At 39.9% G+C, this 26,984-nt stretch overlaps 2 protein-coding genes and 1 long non-coding RNA gene across 6 annotated transcripts in view; 2 read left to right on the top strand and 1 right to left on the bottom strand.

Annotated features, from left to right (window-relative positions):
• ildr2b (immunoglobulin like domain containing receptor 2b) overlaps positions 1 to 3,684 on the top strand; it is a 37,997-nt gene extending 34,313 nt beyond the window's left edge. For both annotated transcript variants that reach the window (XM_088352554.1, XM_088352553.1), the window contains one exon: positions 2,445 to 3,684. In XM_088352554.1, the coding sequence (XP_088208680.1) occupies positions 2,445 to 2,480 (36 nt within the window). In that variant the 3' untranslated portion in view covers positions 2,481 to 3,684. The remainder of the gene's footprint in view (positions 1 to 2,444) is intronic.
• On the bottom strand, positions 141 to 5,045 carry LOC148352952 (uncharacterized). The gene is made up of 4 exons (XR_015852663.1): positions 4,916 to 5,045; positions 3,750 to 3,812; positions 582 to 719; positions 141 to 488 (listed from the first exon to the last, which is right to left on the bottom strand). It is a non-coding gene; the product is annotated as an uncharacterized LOC148352952 (long non-coding RNA).
• On the top strand, positions 4,697 to 21,762 carry ildr1b (immunoglobulin-like domain containing receptor 1b). 3 transcript variants are annotated; one of them, XM_088352557.1, is made up of 9 exons: positions 4,697 to 4,951; positions 7,045 to 7,215; positions 9,284 to 9,433; positions 9,510 to 9,629; positions 14,388 to 14,534; positions 14,700 to 14,825; positions 15,398 to 15,968; positions 19,481 to 19,716; positions 21,618 to 21,762. In XM_088352557.1, exons 1-9 carry the CDS (start codon positions 4,900 to 4,902, stop codon positions 21,623 to 21,625), a joined length of 1,581 nt encoding a protein of 526 aa, XP_088208683.1. In that variant the 5' UTR covers positions 4,697 to 4,899; the 3' UTR covers positions 21,626 to 21,762. The 3 variants fall into 3 exon arrangements, with proteins under 3 accessions (XP_088208683.1, XP_088208684.1, XP_088208682.1); XM_088352558.1 differs by having other exon boundaries at positions 21,352 to 21,762; XM_088352556.1 differs by having other exon boundaries at positions 19,481 to 19,739; positions 21,352 to 21,762.
• Positions 21,763 to 26,984: the final 5,222 nt, after the last annotated feature.

Here is a 26,984-nt window from a genome sequence, read left to right as displayed (position 1 = left end):
GGTGGCCCATTTAAATGCCACATAACAAAATGAATAGAAGAAAACACCAACGTGTGGAAGCAGTGAAGCCTTCATATTTCTTGGTTTATGCAATCCTGAACTAAGTTGGCCCAGAGGCACAAAGTGTGATGGAGACCGCATGATTTCTTTATTTTTATTTTAAGGATCACCAAATGTTTGTCCACTCACGTCTTCTTCCATATCATCTTGCACATTCTTGTCACCCAGATCCTCTTCCATGTCCTCTTCCTCCCTATTGTCACCTGGTTCATCGTCGTCAGAAACCTCTTCCGTTTGTCTCCCCTTCTGCCAAACAATCATGTTCAAAATCCTCATCGGAATAGTCCGGGATTTCAGAGGAAAAATAAATCCTCTGGTCCAGATCTTCCCTCCATAACCAAATGCAAGGTTTCATCGGCTGAGTATTTCCTTTCCATCATGCCCAAGTCAGTTTTGTTAGGGAATGGTCGCTGGGTTCAGTTGGCCCCCTATATAAAATTTGCCAGAGAGGTCACGGTCCACTCAGATTCAAACAGCTGACTAATAATATTTGAGAGTCGAACAAGTTTTTATTTGTTTACCTTTCCCACGCGAATCATTCAGATGTGTCTTTCTTCCCTGGTGATTAACGGCAGCTGGCATCAGTTTGTATGGCATTGTCCTGTGAAGCGCCATCGCTCTCTATGGGTTGCGTCCAATAGGACAGGTGCATGCTATACCTAAAAAGGGCACTGAAATGTGTATTACTGCAAGGATAGCGTATCAATTTCAGACATTTATTATAGGTTATCAAACCAATTAAGGTAGTGTTTGCCAGTGGTAAATTGTAATGGAAAGAACAACCTGTAACTGAAAGCTACATTTTACCGTAATTTTAGCCAAAACCTATATGGGTAGGGATTCGTCTTATATGATTTATATTTAATATTTACAAACGTAATTTTCAGATCAACAAATATATTCCTGACTTACTCAAGATTTAAAAATCATGTCTTGATAAATGCAAATGAAAGATTAAAAATAGCACATGTAAATCGCAGATATTTTTGTGGATCTGCAAAATACATGATTCACACCAGATTTCTTCTTTTAATGATGTTAGAGAAACTTAGAAATTAGCTTTGGCCATGAAAAAAGTGTACGAACCCTGTTAAAGGAACACATTACTTTCAAAATGGTAAATACCGTTAACACAACATGTAAGTCAGCTCCGAAACAGAGGGCGATTGTAGTGAACAGTGATTGCATATCGCTTATTTTTGCTTGGAAAAAATTGAACTTTGCTTACCCTGCTGCAGGAGGGCCTTTTTGTCAGATTTGCTTGCTCCAAAAGCTTCGTTGGATAAGTTTACCTGCCGCCGTTACAATGTGTGTTCCATGTTTGCCTTCTCATTTTAGGTAGGCAATTGTGGCTTTTCGTTTGTATTTTTCGCCTCGTGTGTTGCGTTTGGTATAATTTTGTTTGGCTGGATCCCCGTTAACATCGGGTCTGCCGAGGGCTCTCCTATTTTGTTTGTTCCCGGTTTGTTCACGGTTGGCACTTGTTGGCTGCCCACCGTGTTTGGCCACCCTACTGCCGGTTTTGCCATGTCCCTTGTTTACTCCTGGCCAGCTTCGCGTTTGTTGCGATAGCTGCTTTTTTGTTCTTGGTTTCTGATTAACCTGGCTGCTCAATGCGTATTTTTGGGTCGGCCAAGCTTACATTGTTCTGCTAAGATGGACGTGGCTGCATTTTGCGGCTCTGACCCGGTTAGGCCCTTGTTGGTGTCTCTCTGCGTGTATTTTTTGCCAGTTAGCCCCTTTTCGGCTGCTCACCCTTTGTTACTGCATTACTGCATCCACCTGCGACACAAGAGCTTGGCATAACCACAAAACCCTACCTAAATTTTGCTTAAAACACCAGTGACGTTTTCGACTATTTAACACGTAAAACAATTTGACTGGCTTGCTAGGTTACTGGTGAATACCGTTAACACAACATGTAAGCTTTGAGACTGGGAGGTCGCTGGTTCGCGCCTCGACCGAGACATACCTAATTGGTATAATGGCGGCGCCCTCTGGCTGCGGCTGCATCGACTCGCTACAACGGGTCAGGTGTATCGACATTTCGTTCTGTGTACATTGTTACAAAGAATGATTATTATTATTATCATTATTAAGGCAGCTCGGAAACAGACAGCGATTGCTAGGTTACTGATGTTTCTCTGATGATGTCACAGCTCCAGATGATATAGACAAAAATGCATTATCTCTGAAAACAATTGTAATATGCCGATGAAATATATATAGATTCTATGCAAGAAGCATGTACCATATTCTCATATTTTGCAGGTTTAAAAATTTGGGAATACCGTAAACCCTGTTTTGCTATCCATCCCACTGGTCTACAGCATGAATGCATGTTGTCTAACACGGGGCTTTCTTTCACTTTCTTTCATGGACAGAACACCCCAATGAGCAGAAACAATCTCATAGTGTGATCATAACTTCACAGCTGTCCTGATGGAACTAACGCCATCCTTCCCACCACACGGTATACAACAGACTTAATAGATATGAAGGACTTTGTTAGTGCCACCTTTGAATGCTGAAGTGCAACTCAGGTTTATTTTGTATTTGTGTAATGTATCAAAACAGATTTTCCTGTTTTTGAACACTGAAATGTATTTTTGTCACGCTTTAATTAAAAGACAGCATATTGTGTTAAATTATGTAATGTTTTTGTTGCAACCCTTGTTTCATGTTATTGAATCCATATACAGGGTTCGTAAGGATGCTTAAAATCCTTGAAAATGCTTGAATTTTAACGCTGTGTTTTCAAGAATTGAATAGTGCTTAAATTTTAAGTACTTGTAAATGCTGTATATTGTTGCCATGTTTCTCAACAAGTCTATTTAAAAATGACGTTGACACTGCTCTCTGGTGGCTTCACTTTGCCATTGCTTTCTTCTCTCGTGATTGTGGCAGCTGGAATTAGTTTGTATGGCATTGTCCTATGAAGCGTCCTCGCCCCCTATGGGTCACCCCCATGAGGACAGGTGCATGCTAGACCTAAACAAGGCACTGTGAAATGTGTATTAGTTCAAGGATTACAAATCTGTTATGGGCATGTATTATGTGCCATGCAAAATAAATTAAGATAGCATTTCCCAGTTGTAAATTGCAATGGGAAGATTTTCCTGCAACTGAAAATAAAAGCTACATTGTATTCATTTTTACCCAGCACCTATACGGGATGAGATCTATCTATCTATACATAATTTCTAAAAATCATGTCTTAATAAATGCTCACGCATTATTTAAAATAGCATAAGTATATCTCAGATATATTTGTGCCTCTGCAAAATACATAATTCACATTGGATTTCTTCTTTTACCTGAGAAATAGGAAAATTGGCTTTGAAAGTCCTTAAAAAGTGCTTGAATTTTCCCATGAAAAAGATGTACGAACCCTGCTTATACATTACATGTACAATCCATTTCCGATGTTTACAGGTTGCTGGAGCCCATCCCAGCTAACTTCGGACAATTATTTTTAAATTTTGTACTGTATGTTTCATATAACGCAATTCAGTGTATCTCAACATTTTATTTTCACTGACTTACCACAGGTGACATTTTTTTTCAGAGACTACTTGACGTTGTAAACGAAAATAAAACAAATAAAAAGATAAATAAATGATCTCCCGTTCACATATGTCGTTATTCATTTAAAATATTATCTTTGTTACTTTACTACTACGTATTACCTCAGTTGGTGATGGGAAAGCAGCTGCCCTCCTTGAGGGAAGTGTAAAGCTGGTCTTTCACATCTACAATCAAGAAAAGAAGACGGTCAGGGAGGCAGGGAGCCTAGTGGTGGAGGGGATTTTGGTCTAGGAGAGGACCAAGAACTCCGTCCCTTCCTTGTTGGATTCGCAGTCACCATACCTTTTACTAATATCAGATGAAACTGTGATCAATAAAATATGATATTAAAATTCAGTTTACCACCCAAATGTGACTCGGCTGTTTTTTCGTGTTCATATTGATCAATCGTTATTATTAAACACCTACATTATTTATTTGTGTGTCTCTACTGTTTTCTTTCTGGACTGATCAATCATTAACCACTTCCTACATGATGTTGTAATGACAACTGTAGCTGAGAGACGGGCACTGAACAAGCTGCGGTCAATCATGGACAATTCATTACATCCACTACACAGCATCTTCTCCAAACAGAAGAGCAGCTTCAGCGACAGACTGCTGTCACAGTCTTGTTCCACGGAGAGACTGAGGAGATCATTTATTCCTCATGCCATGTGGCTCTTTAACCCCACCCGGGGGAGTAAAAGCCTACATTAAACCACACCAGCACATTGCATATTACCCTATTTTTATTACAGTGTGTACTTTATGTAGCACTATTTAAATACTCTATATCAACACGTTACATTGGGTATTTATGTATTATATTCATTTTACTTTATTATTGTTTTATTTTCAACACAAGGATACTGCTGGAAGTGGGAATTTTCCTACGGGGATGAATAAAGTATCTATCTATCTATCTATCTATCTATCAAATATTGTTGTAAGTTCTGACCAAGGAGACAGCGATAACCCAAGCGCGAAGTAGCGAGGGATTGCAGTTATTGTGGGAGACAGAGTTAGCTGACGTCACGATGGGAGGGGGTGGAACAAAAGTCTTTCACCCGCCTCCTCCTGTGCACCTGTGGGAACACACGAGTGTTTTTGTTTCCACCTCAGAGACATTACACTCAAAAAAACATCTTTTCTGTGGGGAAAATGTCAGACTGTGATGTCGAAATGCTGTTACAGTCCATCTGACGGTATTTTTGTCGGACTTTGGAACAAGAACAAGCTAAAGCGGAAGGGCAGAAGAAAAACGCTGTGATGGGAAATTCGATACCTGCGACGCTTCTGCTGCTGTTGTACTTTCCGGCAGGTGAGCCTTATAAATATATTTGACGGCCTTAATTCCCTCTTATTTTTTTCAGCCATTGTCCGTTTTTTCCTCTTTTGACTGCCGTGAATGTTGGGAGAATTCCCTAAAGTAAACAGTCGAGCCTTAAAAGTTAATTATCAACAGTGGGAACTAGGGCAAGGCAGCTTGGGTCACGTGATCTATTAGCTAAAAACGCTATAAAGTAACTTGCATTTAGTTTGTAAAAACTGTAGATTAAACTGTTAAATGCGTTTGTTTTATCACTGTACTTAAGAATTCAAAATTGTCTTCGTTGTCATTGATAGCAATGTAGTCAACATTGTTTGCAACGAGATTGGACATGGCACTCTGGGATAAACACGTCATAAAGACTTAAGAGATTAAAAAAAAAAAGAATGTCAAAATAAATAGACAACATCTTTTTAAGGTATTGGGAGACTGGCCTAAGTTAAAAGTGGATAAGAACATTCGTGAATGACAAATGGTGCATCATCATTTTGTATAAACAGTGCAATAACATTTGGCAACAGAAAAAAAAAAATCGGTGAATAAGATGTGAATTAGGCGTGGGCGATACTTTGATTTTTGGTATCGATCCAATCCAAGTAAATACAGGGTAGTAAAGATCGATACAGATCCGATACAGATATTGCCAAATCGTCTTATTTTAAATAAACAGCACCAGCTTTATTCGAGACTTAATTTTGTTGTGTGCAGTAATCCCCAACCAAATCTTCTTCAGTTGTACTTGGAGGATAATAATTTTGGTAAAATAATTAACATAATTGTCTTTGTTAATCTTGTCCTGTACATTTTACTGTGAGGTGCTGAAAAAAGTGCTCCTCACACTATTAGGCTGTGGATCTGCTTTGGTGTTGGTTTATTGGTTGTGTAATATGTGATCGCTGTGTGTTATATCAGGGTTCTAAAAATCCTTGCAAAATGCTTGAAATTTGTCAAGATTTCGAAAAGCGCTGGAATTTGGGGTGAAGTACTTGTAAATGCTGAAAATTGTTGCCATGTTTGTCGGCAGTCTGACTCGATAGACCACGCATTAAATGAGGAAATAATAAAACAAGTCTGCTTAAAAATGATGCAGACACTGCTCTCTGGTTGCTTTGGTCTGCTATTACATTTCTTTTTGCCTCGTGATTAACGGCAGCTGGCATTAGTTTTTACGGCCTTGTCATGTAAAGCGTCATTGCCCACTATGCGCCCTATCCCCTACAAGTGTGACGTAGCCAAGCTGTGCGCGCATTGTTTAGGTAGAAGGGCACAATTAAGGTCAGTTGATTCCAGCGAAAAAAAGATTGTGGATCGTAACTTCTCAAAAAAGCACAAAGTATGTGCAAGAGAGCAATTTTATTTTAGTGATCAAACCCCACAACAAAATATTTTTAAAAAGTTATTTCGATCTGCTACACATAGATTCTCCCTATTGAGTCAGTAACGAGTGAAATATATTTTTATGCCAGACAGAGACAGCAGCAAACACTAAAGAAATGGGCCACAGAAACCATGTTTCAATTACAAGTTCAATGTCCCATTCATTCAATTATAGCTGCTGGTTTAACATTTCGGTTAGGATTTATCAAATTTTCTGGTTCATTTTCCTACACACAGCACCCAGTGGCCTTTTTAATGGTACTGGAGATATTGCAAAATTGGCTTTGAAAGTTCATAAATAGTGTTTGAATTTGGCCATGAAAAGGTTTACGAACCCTTTCCTGTGTAAATATTATAATTTGGACCATTGATACTATTAAGATTTGAGAAACGCTGAACAAGACAACCCAATCCTGTGTTTCTGATTACAGTCACAGTATAAATATTACCGCAACAAGCGATACATATTTCTATTCTGTGTGTTAAAAATCATTAGTGCATTTTTTCTTGACTCGCTACTAATCTAATTGTTATATGCCTTTGATGACTGTCAGTTGTCAACGTTCCTCTTGAAATGGTGTCATGGGGTGTAAACCCGTTCAGTCACTTTTGCAGCTATCCAGAATTGAGGATCAAAGTGTTGAGTAAACACGCAGAACAAACACCTTAGAATCATTTCTAAATCCTCTGTTCTCTTTGTCTATTAGAACTGCTGTGTATCCAGGTGATCGTTCCGGAAACGGAAAGAAGTACCATGTTGTTTGCATCTGTGATCCTTCGCTGCGAGTATTCCACCTCTGCCAACCCTCAGGATGTGCTGGTTACTTGGAGATTCAAATCCTTCTGTAAAGACCCCGTTCTCGAGTACTACTCCACAAGTGAGTCCTGCTTACTGCCTCTTTCTGCAAGAACTACTGGATTATTTGGAACCTTGATCTGATTTTTTTCCATTTTTGTGATCAACAGCAATTAAAAAAAATCTGAGCAGCACAATACAAATACACACAATATATATTGGCTTGTGAAAATTTCTCGCTGCTACTAAGGTATTCCTTCGCAATATCATGGTTTACTTTTCGCGATTGCGTACTTGACTGATTTTTAGCGGGCAATGTGTCCTGCATCGTGATTGGCTAAACCAGACCTGGGAACTCCAGTCCCCAACGCATGTCCTGGCTGAAGTTTCTCTGCTCCGATACAGGCTCCTGCCAGCTTCTTAACAAGCTCATAATGTGTATCACCTGAGTTGAAGAAGAGAAACCTCCAAATTCATGCAGGACATGCAGCCCTCGAAGACCGGAGTGCCCAGGTCTGCCTGTGTGTCAATAATGATGGGGTCTAAGGCTAGGGTCACACTGCTAATCCTAGTGCTCAAATCAGATTAATTTTGTTCTATCCAATGTTTGTGTGAGATTGTTCACATTTCCAACTAAATGTGACTTGTATGTGATCTCATGTGTAAACGCCACAAGTGACTCGCATGCGCAAAAGAGGACACGTGCCCTCAGTGTTTGCGGAAGGACTCATGGATGGTCACTGAGGGGTGAATCTAACAATTTTAAAGTTATTGTGCTACTGGAGGAAGCAATTGTACAACTTTATCATTTTAAGAAGAAAGAGAACCAGGATTTTGACTGTGGCGTTTTATGGGGCGGTGGCAGCTACGTCTGTCCGGTGAAACTTCTGGGTGCTGAGTGGCAGTGCAGGTTGCATGAATGCATCTCGATCGTTCAGACAGCAGTCTCATTCCAAAGGATCAGATATGTATCGAATTGACGGCCACTTATGAAAGTGGCCTGGTAGATTGTCATTGACAATATGTTTTGACATAATATAACTCTAGTTTGAAAATATTTAGTTTATGGGTTTGATTTATTGTCTCCATGTAAACCCAGTCTCAAGTTCTTCTGATCTATGTAATACATCTGCTAGCTGGAGTTGAGAATCGATTTTTCAGCATAAAATTATTGTAACTAATATATATGTGTGTGTGTGTGTTCACTGATAAACACATTTGTCACAAATAGACAAAGGGTTAAATGTGTGCATTAATGGGTCCCCACAAATGCAAAGGAGCGCCAGCGGCCACCATTGCTTAGTTTCTGTTTACCAATTGTTTAGATATGCCCTTTGTTAGACAAACTAGTTACAGGGTATGTATGGGTTCTTGAAATCCTTGAAATACTTGAATTTTAATGTTGTGTTTTCAATAATTGAAAATTTTTGTGAAATGCTTGTAAATGCTTGGAATGTTTGCCATGTTACACGCAACTTTTTAAAAATGATGCTGACACTGTACTCTTGATGGCTGTGCTTTGCAATTTCTTCCCTTGTGATTAACGGCAGCTGGTGTTAGTTTGTATGGCATTGTCCTAAGAGGCGTCATTGCTCGCTACGGGTTGTGCTCAAGAGGATAAGGTCTTTTAGTGCAAGGGTTCCGCATCAATTATTTATTATGAGCCATGCAAAAAAATTAAGGTAGCCTTTCCCATTGGTAAATTGTAATGGGAAGATTTCCCTGTAACTGAAACCTACATTTTACCGTCATTTTATCCAACACCTTTATGGAGAGAGATTTGTCTCGAAAATATTTACATACATATTGTTTAAATCCACCAACTTTTCGGGTTTTTCTCAAGATGTAAAAATTATGTCTTAAAATGAACATGTAAGATTAAATATTACACATGTAAATAGTAGACGTAATTGTGGATCTGCAAAATACATGATTCACGCCGGATTGCTTATTTTAATGGTACTGGAAAAATTAAAAAGACGCTTTGAAAGCCTTTAAAAAATGTTTGAATTTTGTCACAAAGAAGATGGCAAATTGAAAGAAACAAGTTACTTTTTAACGGTAATTTTCTTTCTACATAGTAAATGTGTAAGTATCATCTGCTACATTTTTTGGACAAATGTGTTTGCTGCAAATGTGTGTCCGTGAAGGTTACCAGGCTGGACTTCAGCTTGGTCAGGACCCTGCCAACGACTGCCCGGATCGCCAGCGCACAGTTCGCATTGTGGTCCAAAAGAGAGGCCTCAATGAGCCCATTCTGGGTTCAGAATACCGCAACCGCAAAATTACAATCCAAAACAGTAAGTTTGAACTGTAGCAGCCTAAGAGTCATGTTTGAATGCTTTCTTGAAAAAACCTTGTTTTGGTGCTTCACAGACGCTAACCTGGTCATCACCGAGGTAATGTGGTGGGATAACGGCGTGTACTTCTGTTCCATTGACGCTCCCGGCGACACTACGGGCGACTCTGATAGAGAGGTTAAACTCATCGTGTATCGTAAGCATCCCGCCTTAAGGATATTCATTTCTTCCCCTTTCATATTAGTCCTGTAAAGAAGTGTTTCTCAACGGGTGGTTCTGGACGCAAAAGTGGGTCACAAATCTGTTTTCAGTTGGTCGCAGACCTTTGTTTTGGCAAAATAGTCTGTGAGTCAATTAAACTTTGTAACGTAGATGGCGATGATAATAAAAACATGCCCAATTTTCCATTAATTCCTTCAAACCCAAGTTAGTGTTTAACGTGGAAATAATTACTGTTAATTTTCAGTATTTACCTATTGATAAGCGCGTGTGCGGCACAGATCTAAGGTAATGGGTTCAATGTTCCCTCTAAGCTGCGTGTGTGCGCGCAATTGCGCACTACACAGAGCTTTTCCGCGCACAAGAAAATCTAGCCAGCCTCACAAAAATCAGGGCTCCAAATTGCAAATTATGAAGCGAATTAAGTCAAAGTTACAGTGCATGAAGGTAAAAATACACGGGTTCCCCTGTGTTCTCAATGCGGTATTTTGAAGTCAAGGTCGAAGTAGAACGAAGTTGAGTAAAGTCAGTAGAGTTTTTCGAGAACCGGCTACTTCGGCTCGACTCACTAAAAGGAACCGGCTCTTTCGGGTCCTAAACGGCTCTTTAGGCTGTTTTTGCTTCTTTCATCCCTATATGACCAAATATTATGTAAAATTATGCACAAAATAACTTAAAGCAAGGGGGAATAGAACAAAAAAGAAAAAAGTACCAAAATGAAAAAGTAGTGAAAAGCTGAGGGAAAAAAAAGAAACAAAAGGAAGAGAAAAAAAGAAGGAACAATTCTGAAAAAAGCCAGAAAAAAAGAAAAGAAAGAAACAAAAGAAAAAAGTAAATAGAGAACAAAAAGAAAAAAAAGAACTGTATATTCTACTACACCTGATTTAAACTGCACAACTATTAAATTCAATACATTTTAGAAGTGGAATTTTTTACTTGATTTGTGTCTCAGCTAGTAATTTGGGTGAGATGGTGGGTCTTGAAGTCAGGGCAGTTGAGAACCACTGCTTTAAAGCAGGGATCTGGAACCTTTTTGACTCAAAGACCCATAAAAAACAAATATTGGGATTTTTTTTTGTCAGCGAAAGCCACACCATATATTTAAAGAAAAAAAAATCAAACTAAGTTGTTAAACCTGATCTCCAGACAAAAGCTAATTCTTCCATGCATTTTATTTCACTGTGTGACATTTTATGATTTTGTAAAATATTTGAAACAATAATAATGTCTGTATCCCATATTTACAAATATAACTTAAAATGTGTCTACGTCACTCATTACTTAAAGGTTCTGTATAGAATCCGGAAATGTTCTACTCCCTGATGCCATTTTTTGGCTTAAGTCATTATTGCAGTCTCTGTCAAATTCCTGTTGTGGCGTTTTCGCAGTTTGTTTTGGAGGCCATTTTGACTTGTGCGCTTGCCCCGCTGTTTGACTGTCAGCATACACTGTACCAGCCTATCACAATTTGCGCACAAATACAATCACGCCCACCCAACACAAACGGACACAACCTGCCCTCGTGATTGCATTTTCTGTGTGTTGTCTGCTGAAAAATACAATGCACGTTACGTAGATATCATTGACAATGAAGACAATTCAATCAATACAAAATCTGCAAAGCAGTGAAACAGTGATAACTGAATCAGAAAGTAGCGAGGGGTCTATGTATTTATATTTCCCTCCATTTTTTTCATTTTAGTTTAATGACTGTAGGTGATTCTATTTTCCCGTCACATCCATTAAAAAAACACTTTTTAATAGCATAAGCCAAACAAAGCATTAACTACAGCAGTGGTCAGCAACCACAGGCCCGCGGAATGGTACTAGTGGGTCGATTGGTACCAGACCGCCCAGAAAAGAATAAAAGTTGCCTTATTTTTTGCCAATACCTTATAGAACGCACTTTTGTTTTACCCACAAAATAACTCAAAGTTTTGGTGTTTGTGTTTTTCACCAGGTCTTACCATAGTATACTTGAGCAATGATTGATCAGTCCAAAAAATATCACAGACCACATTTGCACAACATGGGATGCAAGGGGAATCAAACCAGGATCGCAGTGTTGAGCACCCGAATCCTAACCACTAAACCAGTAGGGATGTAGACAACATAGGAAAAGGTAATCAATTGTATCTCATCTTTATTTTACTATTTTATTCATCATATTACGTTGTTGAATACGTGGGGCCATGAATACAATCACTCATTGACAATGTTAACAATGAACACTATGAACTATAAACAACATATTATTCCGTTTTCATTCAGATAGTTTACGTTATCAATTAATTATTTTAATTATGGCCCCACGTATTCATCAACGTTGTACCATGAGTAAAAATAGTGTGATGATGAGCTAAAATCTAATGCCTTTTTCCATGTCATCTACATCCGCAGTGATCTAGTGTTTACACAGTGGATTTAGGCTTATTGTTGTTATTGTTGAACCGGGCCAAGAGAATGTTGTCATACATCAAACTGGACCGTGATACAGAAAAGGTAGTGGACCACTGAACTACTGTACAGTGAACATAATATTTTGTACCACCAATCAGAGGATCTCACTATAACAACTGTCATGACATGTAGGGCTGTCGCGAATATAACATTGATCTAATCGCGAATATTTTTTACACTTGCGGTTACCGTCTTCTTTTCTCTCCACCCCTATTGGTGACCAATTGTGTTGTATTTCTATTTACATTTACTAGCAACTAGAAAAATGTCATTGTCACACAGAGCTATTACACTAAACTATGAGTCCAAAAGGCCAAGATATATTTTTGTTTACCCTCTGCAACTGTATGTTTACTTAGTAACTTACCTATTTTCACTGTGTACTAGTCTTTGTTTTCAAAGCCTAAAAACTTCAAAAAGAGAGATTTGTGTGCTACTTTTAGATGCATTCACTTGACATGTATTCAAATCTTGTAACTTAAAGCAAAGCGACATTTATCTGTTTTGCTGCTGTATTTACTATTATGTGTGTGGATTGAAACTAGAGTATTTTTTCTAATCTGTGCACCTCAGTTTTGCACTTTATTGCTGAAAACTTGAGTCAAAGTTCTCACGGACCGATATCTCCTTTGTGCATTGTACCTCAAATGGTTTTAGCTTTGACAGGCTGAAATCCTGCACTGAACAGTATGTTAGGTTATAATTTTTTTTCTTGATTTGATTTCTTGACCATTAAATTGCTCTTCTTTTTTAAGGTGTACAGTGTACGTAATAGCATGCTCATACTTTTATAGTAGCATATAATGGAAAGGGTAAAGCAAATTTATAATATATTGGTCAATCGTGATTATTTGTGTGGAGTTAATCATCTCCAGAAATGCCTTATGATGACAGCGCTACAGCTATGGAGTTCAAATTATTTTTTCACAATCACTTTTAGCATTCATGATTAATTTTTTTTACCCATTTGTGAGCTCATTTTAATATTGGCAATCTACCCAAAACACGGTGATAATGTTAATATCATGACGTGTGACATACTGGATGTGCTAATCTTACAAACAGCACTCATATGATTAATAAATGAAATACAAACTGTATGATTTACTTTCTTAAGAAGTAAATACTCTAAGAGAACTTTCCCCACATCTTAATTAGGGCTGCAACAACAAATTGATAAAAATGGATTAAAGTTTGGCAACAAATGTCACCATTGATTCGTTGTGTTGTACGATTTATGTCTACTCAGCATGTTAATTCAATGCAATTAGGAGTGCATTGAATTTTGTTGTGACGTCGAAGGAGACATGGTCTTAGTACCACTTTGATCCATCAAAGGGTGACTTAAAATCACATTTTCAATTAATGTGTCTTTATTGTTGTTGATATTAACGTTGTTTAACTTTGTATGCAATGAGATTTGCAATGGAAATACGTAATAAAGACTTTAAAGGTAAAATGTGATAAAGGACTGTCAGGATAAATACACTTAAATAATAACAAAGTATTCATAAGAGACTGGCTAAGTCATAATAATAGTTAAATGAAAGAATAGTACATCAGAAAAGTAATGCAATAAAAAGTATTGCGATAACATTCAGCCGCAATAAAAAAAAAACTCACAAATAAGTCGCAAGATACATAGTTTCAGTTTTTCTTGCTTGTTTAGGGTGGTGATGGCCCTGGGGAATAAATTGTCTCTCAGCCTGTTAGTCCTCGTTTTATAGGACTTGTAATGTCTACTAAAGAGCAACAGGTCAAAGAGGTGGTGGCAGGGGCGGGAAGAGTTTTTTTATAATTTTATTGCCCGACATCCTCTTGATCCGGCGACAAACTTGTAGTAGCTCTTTGGTTCGGCAGGCGGTGCCTCAAGACCACATTTTGATGCTCGAGGTCCTCTTGATCCAACGAAGAACTCACATTGTCCTCTGATATTGCCTTTTTTTTTTGCACTCGATTAAAAAAAAAAACTTTTTGGTGTATAGCATACATGTGTATGTATTTTTGTTAATTGTTAAGCTATTTGAAAAATGGAATATTTGTTTTATATTACAGAATATTCTTTTGTTTTGTGCACTTTTTTGCCAGTCCAAAACTTTAAGGTTTGAATAAAAAGAAGGAAATTAGAATTGTATTTTAAAAAATCTAAATCTTGGATGAAATCTGAGAAAATAATCAAAATATTGAATTAATCGTTAGTTGCAGCCCTACTCCCAATATTTATCGATATGGCTTTTCTGTATATAAAAATACAGTATTTTGTGATTTGTTCCAGACTGGCTGACCGTGCTGTTAATCATCCTGGGTGCATTGCTGCTTATCATCCTTTTGGGCATATGTTGCTGTCAATGCTGCCCACAGAAGTGCTGCTGCTACGTTCGCTGCCCTTGTTGTCCCAAGACCTGCTGCTGCCCGGAAAAAGGTATGCTAGAGCACATGTTGGGCACCGTGCTGGCATTTACTCAAGACGTAAAGCGTCAAAGTTGCCTACCTGTCTCAAGCTATGATAAATGAATGGCTATACTTTAGCTTTGTCCGCATTATCATTTGAAAGACTTAACTAGATTCCGTTTCGGTTTGCTCGTAGCTGTGATGCAACACAGGATGCTGCGTGAGGCAAAAAGAGCAATGGCGCCCTGGATGCACGGCCAACCAATTTACGCTCCCATCAGCTCGAACAACTCGATTCAGGGTGTGCCCCTGCTGTACAACGGTGAGCCTAAACGCGGCAAATCCATGTTTCTGACTTTTTGTCTTTCTCTCTATTCCTTTCCCTTTCTTTCCTTGTTTATGTTCCTTCGTATTTTGTTTCTTTCCTTGATTTTTTCTTTCCCTCTTTCCATACCTACCTAACTACCTACCCCTTACCTAATTACTTACAGCATACTTAACTAACTGCCTAAACCTTACCTAACTGCCTCAACATGACCCACCTGCCTAAACCTTACCTACCTGCATACCTAACTAACTATCTGCCTGCCTACCTACCTACCTAAACCTTACCTAACTACCTCCTGACCTAGCTACCTACCTACCTACCTACCTACCTACCGACCTATTAACCTACCTAACTAAACTTTACCTGACTACCTAAACCTTACCTAATCACTAAAACCTAACCTAACTTCCTAACTAGAACTTCACCAGCCATACCTATCATACAGCCCGGCCTGTTGGACAATTTCATCCTACACATCATACATTTCTGATTATGTCAATAAAAAGGAGAGTCTCTTACTGAGTGGTTTAGGACAAAGGCTTGACCGCACTTTACGTTTTTTACAGGTTCGTTCTCGGACCCCGGCAAACCGAACTTTGCCATGGCGCCAATGCAAATGTCCCCCGTGATGCTTCCGCAGCAGGCCGCCCCGCCACACGTTCTGAACGGCAGCGCTGCAGGCAGCCTCCAAAGCAACCGACAAGTCTTGGATTACCTGGAAAATCAGATGAGGGGGCTGGATGTGCCAATGCATCCGGTTCAGAATGCACCCCCACACGTGGCTCAACCTCAGCCCCCACCCGCTATTGTGTCCTATACCCCTGGACCCCCAAGTATGCTATCAGCCCTTGATGAGATGGGTGTGAGGGGCACGGAGAGAAGGGTGATCACGTTGCCTCCCATCGTCCAACGTGCTCCCAGCTTCTCCTCTCGCAGGGGAGCAAGAGGAGGTGCTCCTAACAGGGGGGTACAGTTCTCCAGCCAGTCCAGCAGTAGTACCAACCCTTCTGGAAGGAACGTGCAACAAGAACGCAGATACAGAGATTACTCTCCTCCAAGACGGGGGCCACTGCGCGAATACAGTGACGATTCTGACTGGGATGCAAGGCGAGGGAGAGGGAACCACCTCACCCAGAGGTAAGCTTGAGCCAGGTCCGGTCTAAAATGTCAATCTTTTAAGTACCAGTCAGGCCAGGCTTCTCTCTCGCTGCCTTTCTTTTTGTTTTGATTACCCATCCATCTTTGTTCTTTTTTGTCTCTCTCTCTCATGAATTGGTGTGCTATATCTTTAACTCACTCATTGCATTAACGTATAAATGCCTTTTCAGAAGTATTTCCCTGGAGTGCTAAAACGTGAAAATACGTTGTTTTTTGTTTTTGTTTTATTTCAACCCCTTAACGTTCCGACAGCCCGCCGTCAGATTGTTGGTAAAAAGTCGTGTCTTCACCGTGTCACCAGTAACTGAAGTACGTCATGCCACATATCATTGCCAAGTTTATACTCTTTGCATTCAAGATATGATGACCATTTTAAGATATATCCAATAACATTACGATTTGTCTGAAACAAGTTACCCGAAAAACTATAAAGCCGGTATGACTCACCCAAAGATGCTTAGAATTCTACTCATGACTCAATTCCCCGCAAATATGGTGTGGTTACATTCAGGAGAGTCCAGTAAATCTACCCCTGTAAAATATATACTATAGAATTCAGACTATAGGGCGCATGGTTAAAAGCCACACTCAGTGCATTTTGTACATACATAAGCCGTATCTGACTTTTTATAAACGAAGACGTGTCTGTACGATGTCACCCGTCACTGAAATCAGTCATGCCACATATCATTGGAAAGCTGACCCTCTTGTGATTCAGGATATGATTTCAAAATGTATGCATCAGAGAAACATCTCAATCGGTCTGCAAAAAGATACCCGAAAACTATAAAGACAGCGTAACTCACCACTACTTCCCCTGGACATTTTGATTGACATCACTCTTGGCCAATTGCAAGCTTCTTTTCATGGTCCTTGGCTTGTGACAACCAAAAAAGAAATGCCATGATCTACTACAGCTTCAAAAATCTTTTGCTATTAGTAACCGTTTCAAATGTGTATTGACACATTAGTTACCCAATTAATTCCCAACGTAATTTGATGCAATTTTCGAAAATAAACATGCGTAAATGCAACCCAGGATCTGTTTTTCCGTGTGGTTATCACGCGCAAGTGTGCACAAATTGTTGATAGACTCCTGGAGAGAGAAGTCAATCTTTACAACTTTTTCGCAATGTCTATAAGTTGGCCAAAGTAAAATACACAATTGCAAAGTGTTTAGGGCTGTTATCTGGTTGTCTCTTAATGGCCCCTTTTGGAAACGCCTAGACCTACCATTAGAAAAATGTGTAAAATAAAATGTTTAGTTTTCAGATTGTGATCAAATTTGACAAGGTACCTGGTAAGGCTTAAAGCTATTTTCTCACCTGTTTTCCAGGCATTTATTGGGAAAAAAAAAAATCAGTCGAGGGAAAAAAAAGTTATGTCTGTGCGTTCCAACTCCGATTACTCAATGTTAGTGGGACTTGCAGTGATCATTTCATGTTGAAACAAAATTTCAGAGTCTTACTTTTCAACTGAGATCAACACCCTCCATATGTTCCAAACAGTTCAAGAACAGAATTCAATTTACTTCAGGTACATCTTGGTTTGGGATTTTAGGGTAATTTTACAGCAGCATTGAGGGTTTAAAAACTATTCCTTAAAGTTTGGTGCAGCTGATCAGCAAGTGTCAAGCCTAGTGGGAATGATTTCAATATGAACACTTGAATGGCAGGAGTGGCTTTAATACAATCTTTGTCCACACATCTATGGAGCTCCCACTTTTAAATGTTGCTTCCTGTATCAGCCGAATGAGAGTTTGTGGGCGGCCCCACATTACGAGTAGGCGTACTAAAGCAGTGTGGTGACAGAACGGAGCTTAGACAGTTAGATATTGATACTTTATTCATCCCCGTAGGGGAATTCGAAAAACAATTACGGAAGTGAAAGTTCTGCTTAAAATACATCTTTCCAAAAAAGACGTTTTTTTTTTTTGTCAAAGTTTTCTGTAGGCCTTCAAAAATGAGTCGAAATAGCATAAATGGGCTGGCACCGGCACTTCCCATTTGAATGAGTTAAGGAGGTACTGCTTCTGTGGTTTTAAAACATTTATTGAAAAAAAGAGAAGAATAATTAAAAAAAAAAGTACGCTTTTACTCTTGCCGACCATACACTAGATGTTTTGGCTCCCCATTTAGGAGGTAGGAATGTAATTAGAAATGTCTCACATGGGTTACAGAAATTATGCAACTCCGAGACTATTTGATTTCGCCCCAGGTTCACCTAGTTTCTGCGTTCCTCGTTCTTTTATTTACCTTTGATTTCTTATTCGTCTCTCTGCCTAGCTCTCGCTTGTGTCGCCTTAGATTCTTAAGAACATAATGCTGCTGTGGTTTATGGCCCAATTTTCAATCTGTCAAAATGACGCAAAGCCTTAAAATGTTACCGTCAACTCTTAAAAAAAAGTCAATGATGGGAAATGCTCGGTTAATATATCCTCTGCTGACAACGAAATCCAAAAGATGTAAATATTTGGACAGCCTTTTTAAACCTACTGTATTAATTTGTAATAATTGTGCAAAAAAAAATCACTCAGCGTGTGGTTTATACACAAGGTTTTGGTTGTAACAGAATATGAATTCTGGTTGTAAAAGGTGAGAGCGCCATCCTCATAAAAAGTGATACAGATATTTGAAATGGCATTTTTCACAATGTTTAAAATAGAATAGAAGAAAAAAATGGATTTATTTTGTCATTGTAACATGTGAAATGCACAACATTTGTCCCTGGAACTGAAACTTAAAAGTGTGATGATTGCATAAAACCCTATGTCTTTTCTTATGTCACCTATCTCGCTTGTACTCCGATGGTTAAAGTTCGGCACTTTCTCCATGTCAAGTCAAGTTTATTTGTATAGCCCTTACTTAAAAAAGTCTCAAAGGGCTGCACAGACGACCATTACTGTATCCCCTGATCTGTAACCTACATCTGGGAAAGGAAAAACTCAGAAACCTCAGCTTGAGGAAATTAAAATATCTTGAGAAGGGGCTGGAAAAATTGATTGGTCTCTGATTGCTTGAATCCTACCTCTCAGGTAGAAGTTATTGTGCTAGATGTATGGTGATATGAGCTCTTAGCTTTTTAGTGTTATCTGTGGTGTTCAACTGGGCTCATTACTTGGTCCCCTCCTTTTCAGTATCTATATGCTTCCGCTACGTGATATAATCCGCTAGGCTTTAAAACCTGAAAACGCAGAAAACATGAAAAAGATTTTCATACCGATCAAACACTAAGTGTCTGCGTTATACACGAATGCGCCTAATACACAAATAAATATGGAAGATTTTGTTTCAAAAGACTGTCTTTATTTGGTATGATAAATTAGCTCTTTTCCCCCAAAGTTCTCAAATAAAATACATAAATTGGGGTTTGCTTCGAGGCCGGTCCTGTTAATCAAATTAATTGGTCAGGTTCGAGCTGGGTCTAGCTATAATACCTGCGGGCCTGCATCGGGTTAAGTTGGGTTTTCTGACCTCTGACTTCACCCGTAGGGAGCGCAGCAGTGGCGGATCAAGACCTCGTACCCACAGCCGGGACGACCTGATGGAGGAGCTGAGGAGCAGGAGCAAACGGAGGGAGAGGAGTTACTCTCCTCCACGCCATAAATCATCGTGGAGCTCGGACGAAGAGGTCAGTGGTAGGCGCAAGGCGGTCAGAGGGAAGGATTGGCCCGAGAAGCCTCCCAGCTACTCGTCGGTGGAGAGTCAACAAGGACACGCTAATGACCGTAGGACCCAGATCTATCTTTCTGTAAGCAATGCTAACACACGTTCCCTCTTTTGTTAACGCTTTCTTCTATTCTCTGGGTCTATACTTTTCCGTTAAAGGTATTCCCAAATTGCTAAAAAATTAAGGAAATCGTACATGTTTTATGCATAAAATCAATATATATTTCAACGGTATATTCCAATTATAAATTGTGAAGACAAGGTGTTTTGTCTTTTTCATCCTGAGCTGTGACAACATCAGAGGAACGCCAGAACTCTATTAGGCCAGTCGCCATTTTGTTTTATGTGTTAATTGGTTGAAGAAGTGAGCAGCAGGCGGAGCAGTGGTTAGCGCGTGTGCGGCACAGTTCTGAGGTCATGGGTTCAAATCCAGCTACCAACCTTCCTGTGAGGAGTTTGCATGTTCTCCCTGTGCTTGCGTGGGTTTACTCCAGGCACTCCGGTTTCCTCGCATTCCAAAAAACTTTCATGTCAAGTTAATTGGCCGGTCTAAAATGTCTTTGGGTGTGAATGAGCGAGTGAGTTGTCTGTCTTTGTGTGCCCTGCGACTGGCTGGCAACCAGTTCATGGTGTCCACTGCCCACTGCCTGAGGATGGCTGGGATGGGCTCCAGCACCCCCGCGACCCTACTGAGGATAAGCGGTGCAGATAATGGATGGATGGATGGTTGAAAAGGTTACGAGTGTTTTAAGCAAAGTTTTGGTGTTTTTTGTGGAGAATGCCTTGCTGTTGTTGCAGATGGATGCAGTTATACTACAACGAAGGGCAAACAGCAAAAAAGGGCTAACTGGCAAGAAAAACACAGAAAGGTGTCAATGGGGGGCTAACCGGGACTGAGCCACCAAAGGCAGCTGCGGCCTCAGCGGAAAAACGCGAGTGAGCACCCAGGCTAATGGGGAACCAACGAAACACGTGGCGGCAAACGCGAAGTCAGCAGGGAATAAACAAACTAAGTACTAGGGCAAAAGTGGCGCTAACGCCTGGTTAGCAGATCAAGAACCATGCAGTGAGCAGCTATGCTAACCAGGAATCAACAATAAGAAAAAGAAATGGATACGGCGATAAACGCGAAGACAGTCGGGAAGAAACCTAGTCGCACGGCAAAACCGGCGCTAATGCCACTTTAGCTGATCAAACAACACACGGTGGGCAGCCGACGGGAGCAAACCAAACAGAAACACCCTCAGCAGCCTCAAAGCTAACGGGGAGCTCGCTGGACAAAATTATACCACAATGAAAAGCCACTATCGCTTACCTCCAGAGAGAAATGAGTGGTCTTCAAATGGCGTTCACTACAATCGCTGTCTGTTTCGGAGCTGGCCTCATATGTTGTGTTAATGGTATTCGCCATTTTGAAAGTGTCTTTTTCCTTCAATAATGTCACAGCTCTACAGAAAACAAGCCAGATGGCTCAACTTTCAGTGGAATATCTATCAACATATACAGCATTTGCAAAATTTTGGGGAGGAACACTACCCGTTCTGTGCCTAATTAAAAAATAAAATACATTTCAGTTTGGGAAATACCTTTAAGTATTGTGGAATGGGGTAATACAACAGGTTCCTTTTTTACTTTGTTTGCATGTTTTCTCTTGACATTTGATCTGACCACGCCTATTTCAATTCTCTCCTTAGGATAGAAGCTCCGTTAGCAACAACAGCGTAGTCATCTGAAGCATTTCATTACTTGTAAAAGATTCCTTCATTTCCATCATCTCTGCTTGTCAATCTAGGGCAGACTTTTGAGGTGTAATTGATTTGTGGTATAAGTCAACTTCTTTTTTATATCCCAAACTTAATCCTTTGTGTATCGTGAGCATATTTGTCAGTCATTATGTGTGTTGTTGCCATCAGCAAAATATTGTTGATAAAAAGTTGTTTTGTGTTTTGTCCCCTCCCAGCAACATAAGTAGACTGACAACCATGACAACTTTGGTTTTATGGGGCAGAAAACTGGACCTCAAGGGACACTGCTCGTCATACTGTAACATTTGTTTGTCATTTAATGTGTAATGTTGTCTTTTAAAATAAAAACATTTCAATACATACACTGTAAACTCAATCTAATGTACATTGTTGTGTATCGCAATACTTACAAATGTGTCACTGGAACACTACACCAGAGAACGCACTTGCATATCTGTCAACCTCAGCTAATTTCTCCCATCATTAAGGATTGCAATTCTCTGGTGGACCTCACAGTCAACTTTCCTTTTTTATTGACAGTCGTTATGTTGGAAATGGGGTGGGCTAAAATTCTCTCAGAAAGCCAAGGACAAGGTGGCCAAAGGGCTACTGCCATCATCCGGCGAAATGGTGAATTTCTTTCTTGGTATTACTTTATTTTATACTGCAGTCAACAAAACTGGCGGGCCGCATATTATTTATGTCATGACAAAGGCCACGGCCCAGTAGAAATGTTATCATGTGCCGGATTTTGGGCAGGCCTGGTGTAGATCCAAGGACAAAATGTTTTGAGGCGAAGCAAATGCTGTAAGTGTCTGTATGATGTCACCAGTCACTGAAATCCGTCTTGCCACATATCATTGGAAAGCTTGGGATTCAGGATATGATGATAAAATTTCAAAATATACTTCTCAGAGAAACATCACAATCAATCTGAAACAAGATACACAAAAACTATAAAGCAGAGGTCCCCTGTCCGTCTTCAACTTCTTTGGATGTTTGGGAAAATGGCTTTGTTACATCAATGAAAATCCATAGAATCCAACCGTGTGAAATATTTATTCCAAAACACGATAGTGCTGACGGATATCAAAAATCCTAGAAGAATTTCTGCATCGTCGGACATTCCTTGTAGCAATCTATTTGTTTCAACACATACATTCAGTTTACAAATAAACAGACTTTCCTATACGGCCATTACCCCCTGACCTTTTGATTGACTTCACTCTCGGCCAATGGCAGGCTTTTTTTTTTTTACGATCCACAATCTGCATTAGCCGATAATTGATCAAACCGAAATAGCCTCCTTTAGTTCCGAATATCTTTAGCCAGTATTAACTGATTCAAATGATGATTGAAACTTTGGTCAGCCAATGAAATTCTGAACAGAACGATAGGCAGATATTCACTGTGTATTCAAATTAAACCCTAACATAAACATATCAAACGCCAATTTTGATTCATTTTCACTCAAAGTGAGTACAATCATTGAATGACTTCTGGAGAGGGAAGTCAAACATTTACAACTCTTTTAAAATGTCTAAAAAATGGCCGCAGTAAAATACATAGTAGCAGAGGATTTAGGGTTGCAAACTTTTTGTCTCCAAATGGCCACTTTTAGAAACGGCTCTCCTGCCCTAAGAAAAATGTGTAAAATATGTTTAGTTTTTCATATTGTGATCAAATTTGACAAGGCACCAGGTAAGGCTTCAAGCTATTGTCTCCCCTGGTTCCAGCTGAGATGCCCATGCTACACTCATCTGCAGGCATTAGATTGCAAAGAATTTATGGCGAGAATAAAAACCTGTGTGTTCCAATTCAGATCATTCAATATTAGTGTAATGGGTGTAATAATAACTTTTATTTTATTGAAATTCCTGCTAAAATATGTGTATAGTTTTTGGTAAATGTCCTGCAATGCTGAGTCCAACAGTGCCATCTGCTGGTATGGGGTGGGGTTTGGTTTTGGCTTCTAACATGTGACCAGGAGGCGGGGTTTTGTCAGTTTTACCAGAGTACTACAAAGAGATCAGACCCAGCAGAAAAAGCTAATGTTGTGACTCATCCATTTGCAGTTTTACCAGAGTACTACAAAGAACTGTAATAATAAAAACCTCATCATCCAGTCCAGCGTGAATGTGGATCTTTGGTGGGACACGTACAACGCGGTTACATTGGTGCCGTGACCCGTGACTTCTATCAAACTCGCCGAACCGAGGACTGTCCTACCTGCCACATGAGCTCACAGTATTTGAAAATTTAGTTACATGAGCGATATTGTTTAGCTCATTACAGTGCAGTGTCACAGTGATACGAAGGCTGCTGATTTATTTTGTGATTTTGACTTATTTACATTTTTTCTGTTAACACGCACGCGCACAAAAAAGAGAAAAAACACACACACAAAACGTCAGGCCTACGGACCCTGGGCAAAGATGAAGCAGCTGCTAAACGAATTGACGAGGTATATCAAGATCTATTGTCTCTCTCTGTACAGTACAGTTCATCTCAAATAAATAATTTTATAGCCATAGTAGTGTTGATCAACTTTGGTCATAACATATGCTTAGAAACATTCTAGCCTAACAAACAGTTAGCATCTTTAAAATATCAGCATCGACATTCAGGGTCGATGCTGGCGTGATGCTCCTTTGCAAGGAGGCGCTGGCGTTAAAAGTATTCAGCAGCGTCACCAAATTATCTTCCATTGCCGAAAAGTCACACCAAAGAATCTTTGTGACCCTTTTCCGATCGTACTGTAACACCTAGGAGAGTACTTTTCAACTAATTTGTATATTTTTCCCTTGTGTGGTTCCTTCATCAAAATTAAATTCAAAAACAATCTAGGTTAAGGTACAATTAAAGAAAAGGAAAAACCAATCTCAAAACAAAATTCTTTGTTCTTTTGGGAAGGCTTGAAGTTCACTTGCAATGTTTTTGGTTTTTTTTTACACAGAATTGGACAAAACTTTCGTGTGTTACCTTTTAAAGAGGCCAAAGGCGTCCATATTATCATAACGGTTCAAGAACAGCATTCAATTTACTTTGGATTGGACTGGCTGGCATCTCCGCAATTTTTAAGTAATTCCTAATCAAGATTTGAGCACACATAATCCCCAACCTAGATTAGGTCTAGAGAGTTAAGTTCACGATTTGTCCTTTTTAGTAGGCCACGTAATAAAAAACATATATGAAAGCCAATTGAATTAACTTCAACGTAAAAGTGCTGTATAAAACAATAAATGTTCAAGACATTGCATGAACGCCATCTACAGGCCAAACCATGTGTGGTACATATCTCAAAATTGAATGAAGCGAGTTGAATTATTTTTCGTCTTTTATTGAAGTTAAAGGAAAAGACGTTGCAACAATCATTATCTTCATGACGTCAAACAAAGGTAGAACATTGGTGGCTCACTGGCACTCAACCCCATCCATAGCGAAAAGATGGTCACCACATATGCTGGAAATTGACGGGCCGTGGTCTCTCGCCAGGGTCCAAACAACTAATTTAAAACACAATGTATAAATGTAACCGCGTTGTACGTGTCCCACCAAAGATCCACATTCACGCTGGACTGGATGATGAGGTTTTTATTATTACAGTTCTGCAAATGGATGAGTCACAACATTAGCTTTTTCTGCTGGGTTTGATCTCTTTGATCTCTTTGTAGTACTCTGGTTAAACTGACAAAACCCCGCCTCCTGGTCACATGTTAGAAGCCAAAACCAAACCCCACCCCATACCAGCAGATGGCACTGTTGGACTCAGCATTGCAGGACATTTACCAAAAACTATACACATATTTTAGCAGGAATTTCAATAAAATAAAAGTTATTATTACACCCGTTACATACACCCCCCTGAAATTCTGCTAAATATGGGAGTGCTACACTAAAAAGAAAAAAAAATCACATGCCAAAAAGGCAAATACTGATGAAAAAGAGGACACGAAAACTGGTACAGTATTACAAGGAACAAACTGAAGTGCATGTCAGTTCTAAAACTCTCCCAAAAAGGAGTGTGAAAAGAAAGGAGGCGAGCAAACTCCTAACTAAGCACAGACTCAAAGATGCCTGTTACATCTCTGAAATATCAAACATTGTTCCTGTAGTTGTAAGTGCTCACATAGGCACAATTCTTGTTTCTTACTCAAGCTTTGTTACTCAAACTGAAAGTGCATCTCTACTGAACTTAAACTAGGAACTTGCAGATATTGCGGACAGATGATTGTCACCTACCACATGGTCATTCATCTGACAAATAAGACGACTAGGAGGCCTGATGGACTGGCGGACCCTAAGACCATAACGGTTAGGTTGAGCACAAATAACCTGAGCTTGAAGGTCTGGGGCAGTCAAGTCTAAACAGTCAGTATCAGGGGAGTCTGCGTCCAGATGGTCAGTGTTCAATGGGGTCTCGTCTGGGAGACCCATACCCAAAGGGATCATGTTTTCAGAGCACTGTGATGGGCTTTCCGTATTGTCACTTGAAGTATGGTCAACATCTTGTTCGGGGATGTGCTGACTTCCTCGGCTGGATGTATCAACACTGCGAGAGTCGGACTGGGCATCAGATCTGCTGTCTAGTGAGTTATCCTCTACCTCTGGATGAACTTGCTCTTCACCTGCCTGTATCACCCAGTTTACTGTACGGACATCACTGTCTTCAACCGCGTCAGGTAAATCAGGGCATACATCACTTCCATGCATAGCAGCGTCAGACTCTGAGTGTTCAGATTCGCTGGCCAGATCATCCTCACAGGGCAAGAAGCTAACAGAGAGCAGCAAATTCCTGTGAACTACCTTCTCTTTGCCCGTCAGACAATCCTTGACTCTGTAGACATTGAGATCAGGCTTGCCTGATATGACTTCATACGGGGTTGACTCCCACTTGTCTGCAACTTTGCGTTTCCCCGGGACACCTCTGTTGGCGATCAACACCCGGTCTCCCACGACGAGAGGTGATCCTTTGGCCCTACGGTTGTACAGCTTGGCATGACGAGTCTGTTCTCTGAGAGTATTCCTCTGTACAATCTGAGCAGCTTCATGTAGATCTTTCTTCAGATGGCGTACAAAGTCAGAGTAGCTGACAACAGCATCATTGGTATTAGCATGTTGAAACATGACATCGACAGGGAGACGAGGGATCCTACCAAACACTAGGTAAAACGGTGCAAACCCTGTTGTCTCATGCTCTGTGCAGTTATAGCAGAATGTGAGCTGCTGCAGCATTTGTGGCCACTTTGCTTTGGGCTGAGGGGGAAGGGTTCTGATCATATCTCCCAATGTTCGGTTGAATCGTTCTGCGATGCCATTTCCCATGGGGTGGTACGGAGTGGTATGGGATTTCTGCACCCCTGCCATCTCTAGAAGCTCTTTGATCAGTTTGCTCTCAAAATTAGCTCCCTGATCAGAGTGGATACGCCGTGGGAAACCATAGACAAGGAAGAAATCCTGCCACAGACGGCGAGCAACTTGTTTGGCGGTTTGATTTCTGCAAGGGAAGGCGTGCGCCATCTTGGAGAAATGATCAGTTACGACCAGGACATCTACAGACTTGTTCTCTTGCTCAGCAGTCC

Source organism: Urocampus carinirostris, chromosome 14, assembly GCF_059441175.1.
Source record: "Urocampus carinirostris isolate Australia breed hairy pipefish chromosome 14, RoL_Ucar_1.0, whole genome shotgun sequence".
NCBI lineage: Eukaryota > Metazoa > Chordata > Actinopteri > Syngnathiformes > Syngnathidae > Urocampus > Urocampus carinirostris.
The sequence above is the reverse complement of the archived record's forward strand: the minus strand, read 5'-3'. Positions and strand labels throughout refer to the sequence as shown.

Excerpts from the sequence above, each read along its gene's own strand:
- ildr1b (XM_088352556.1), top strand. The coding sequence starts at position 4,900 with ATGGGAAATTCGATACCTGCGACGCTTCTGCTGCTGTTGTACTTTCCG. Across the intron at positions 4,952-7,044 it reads GCTGTTGTACTTTCCGGCAG|AACTGCTGTGTATCCAGGTG; the intron begins GTGAGCCTTATA and ends TTTGTCTATTAG. Across the intron at positions 19,740-21,351 it reads GGACCCAGATCTATCTTTCT|GATAGAAGCTCCGTTAGCAA; the intron begins GTAAGCAATGCT and ends TTCTCTCCTTAG.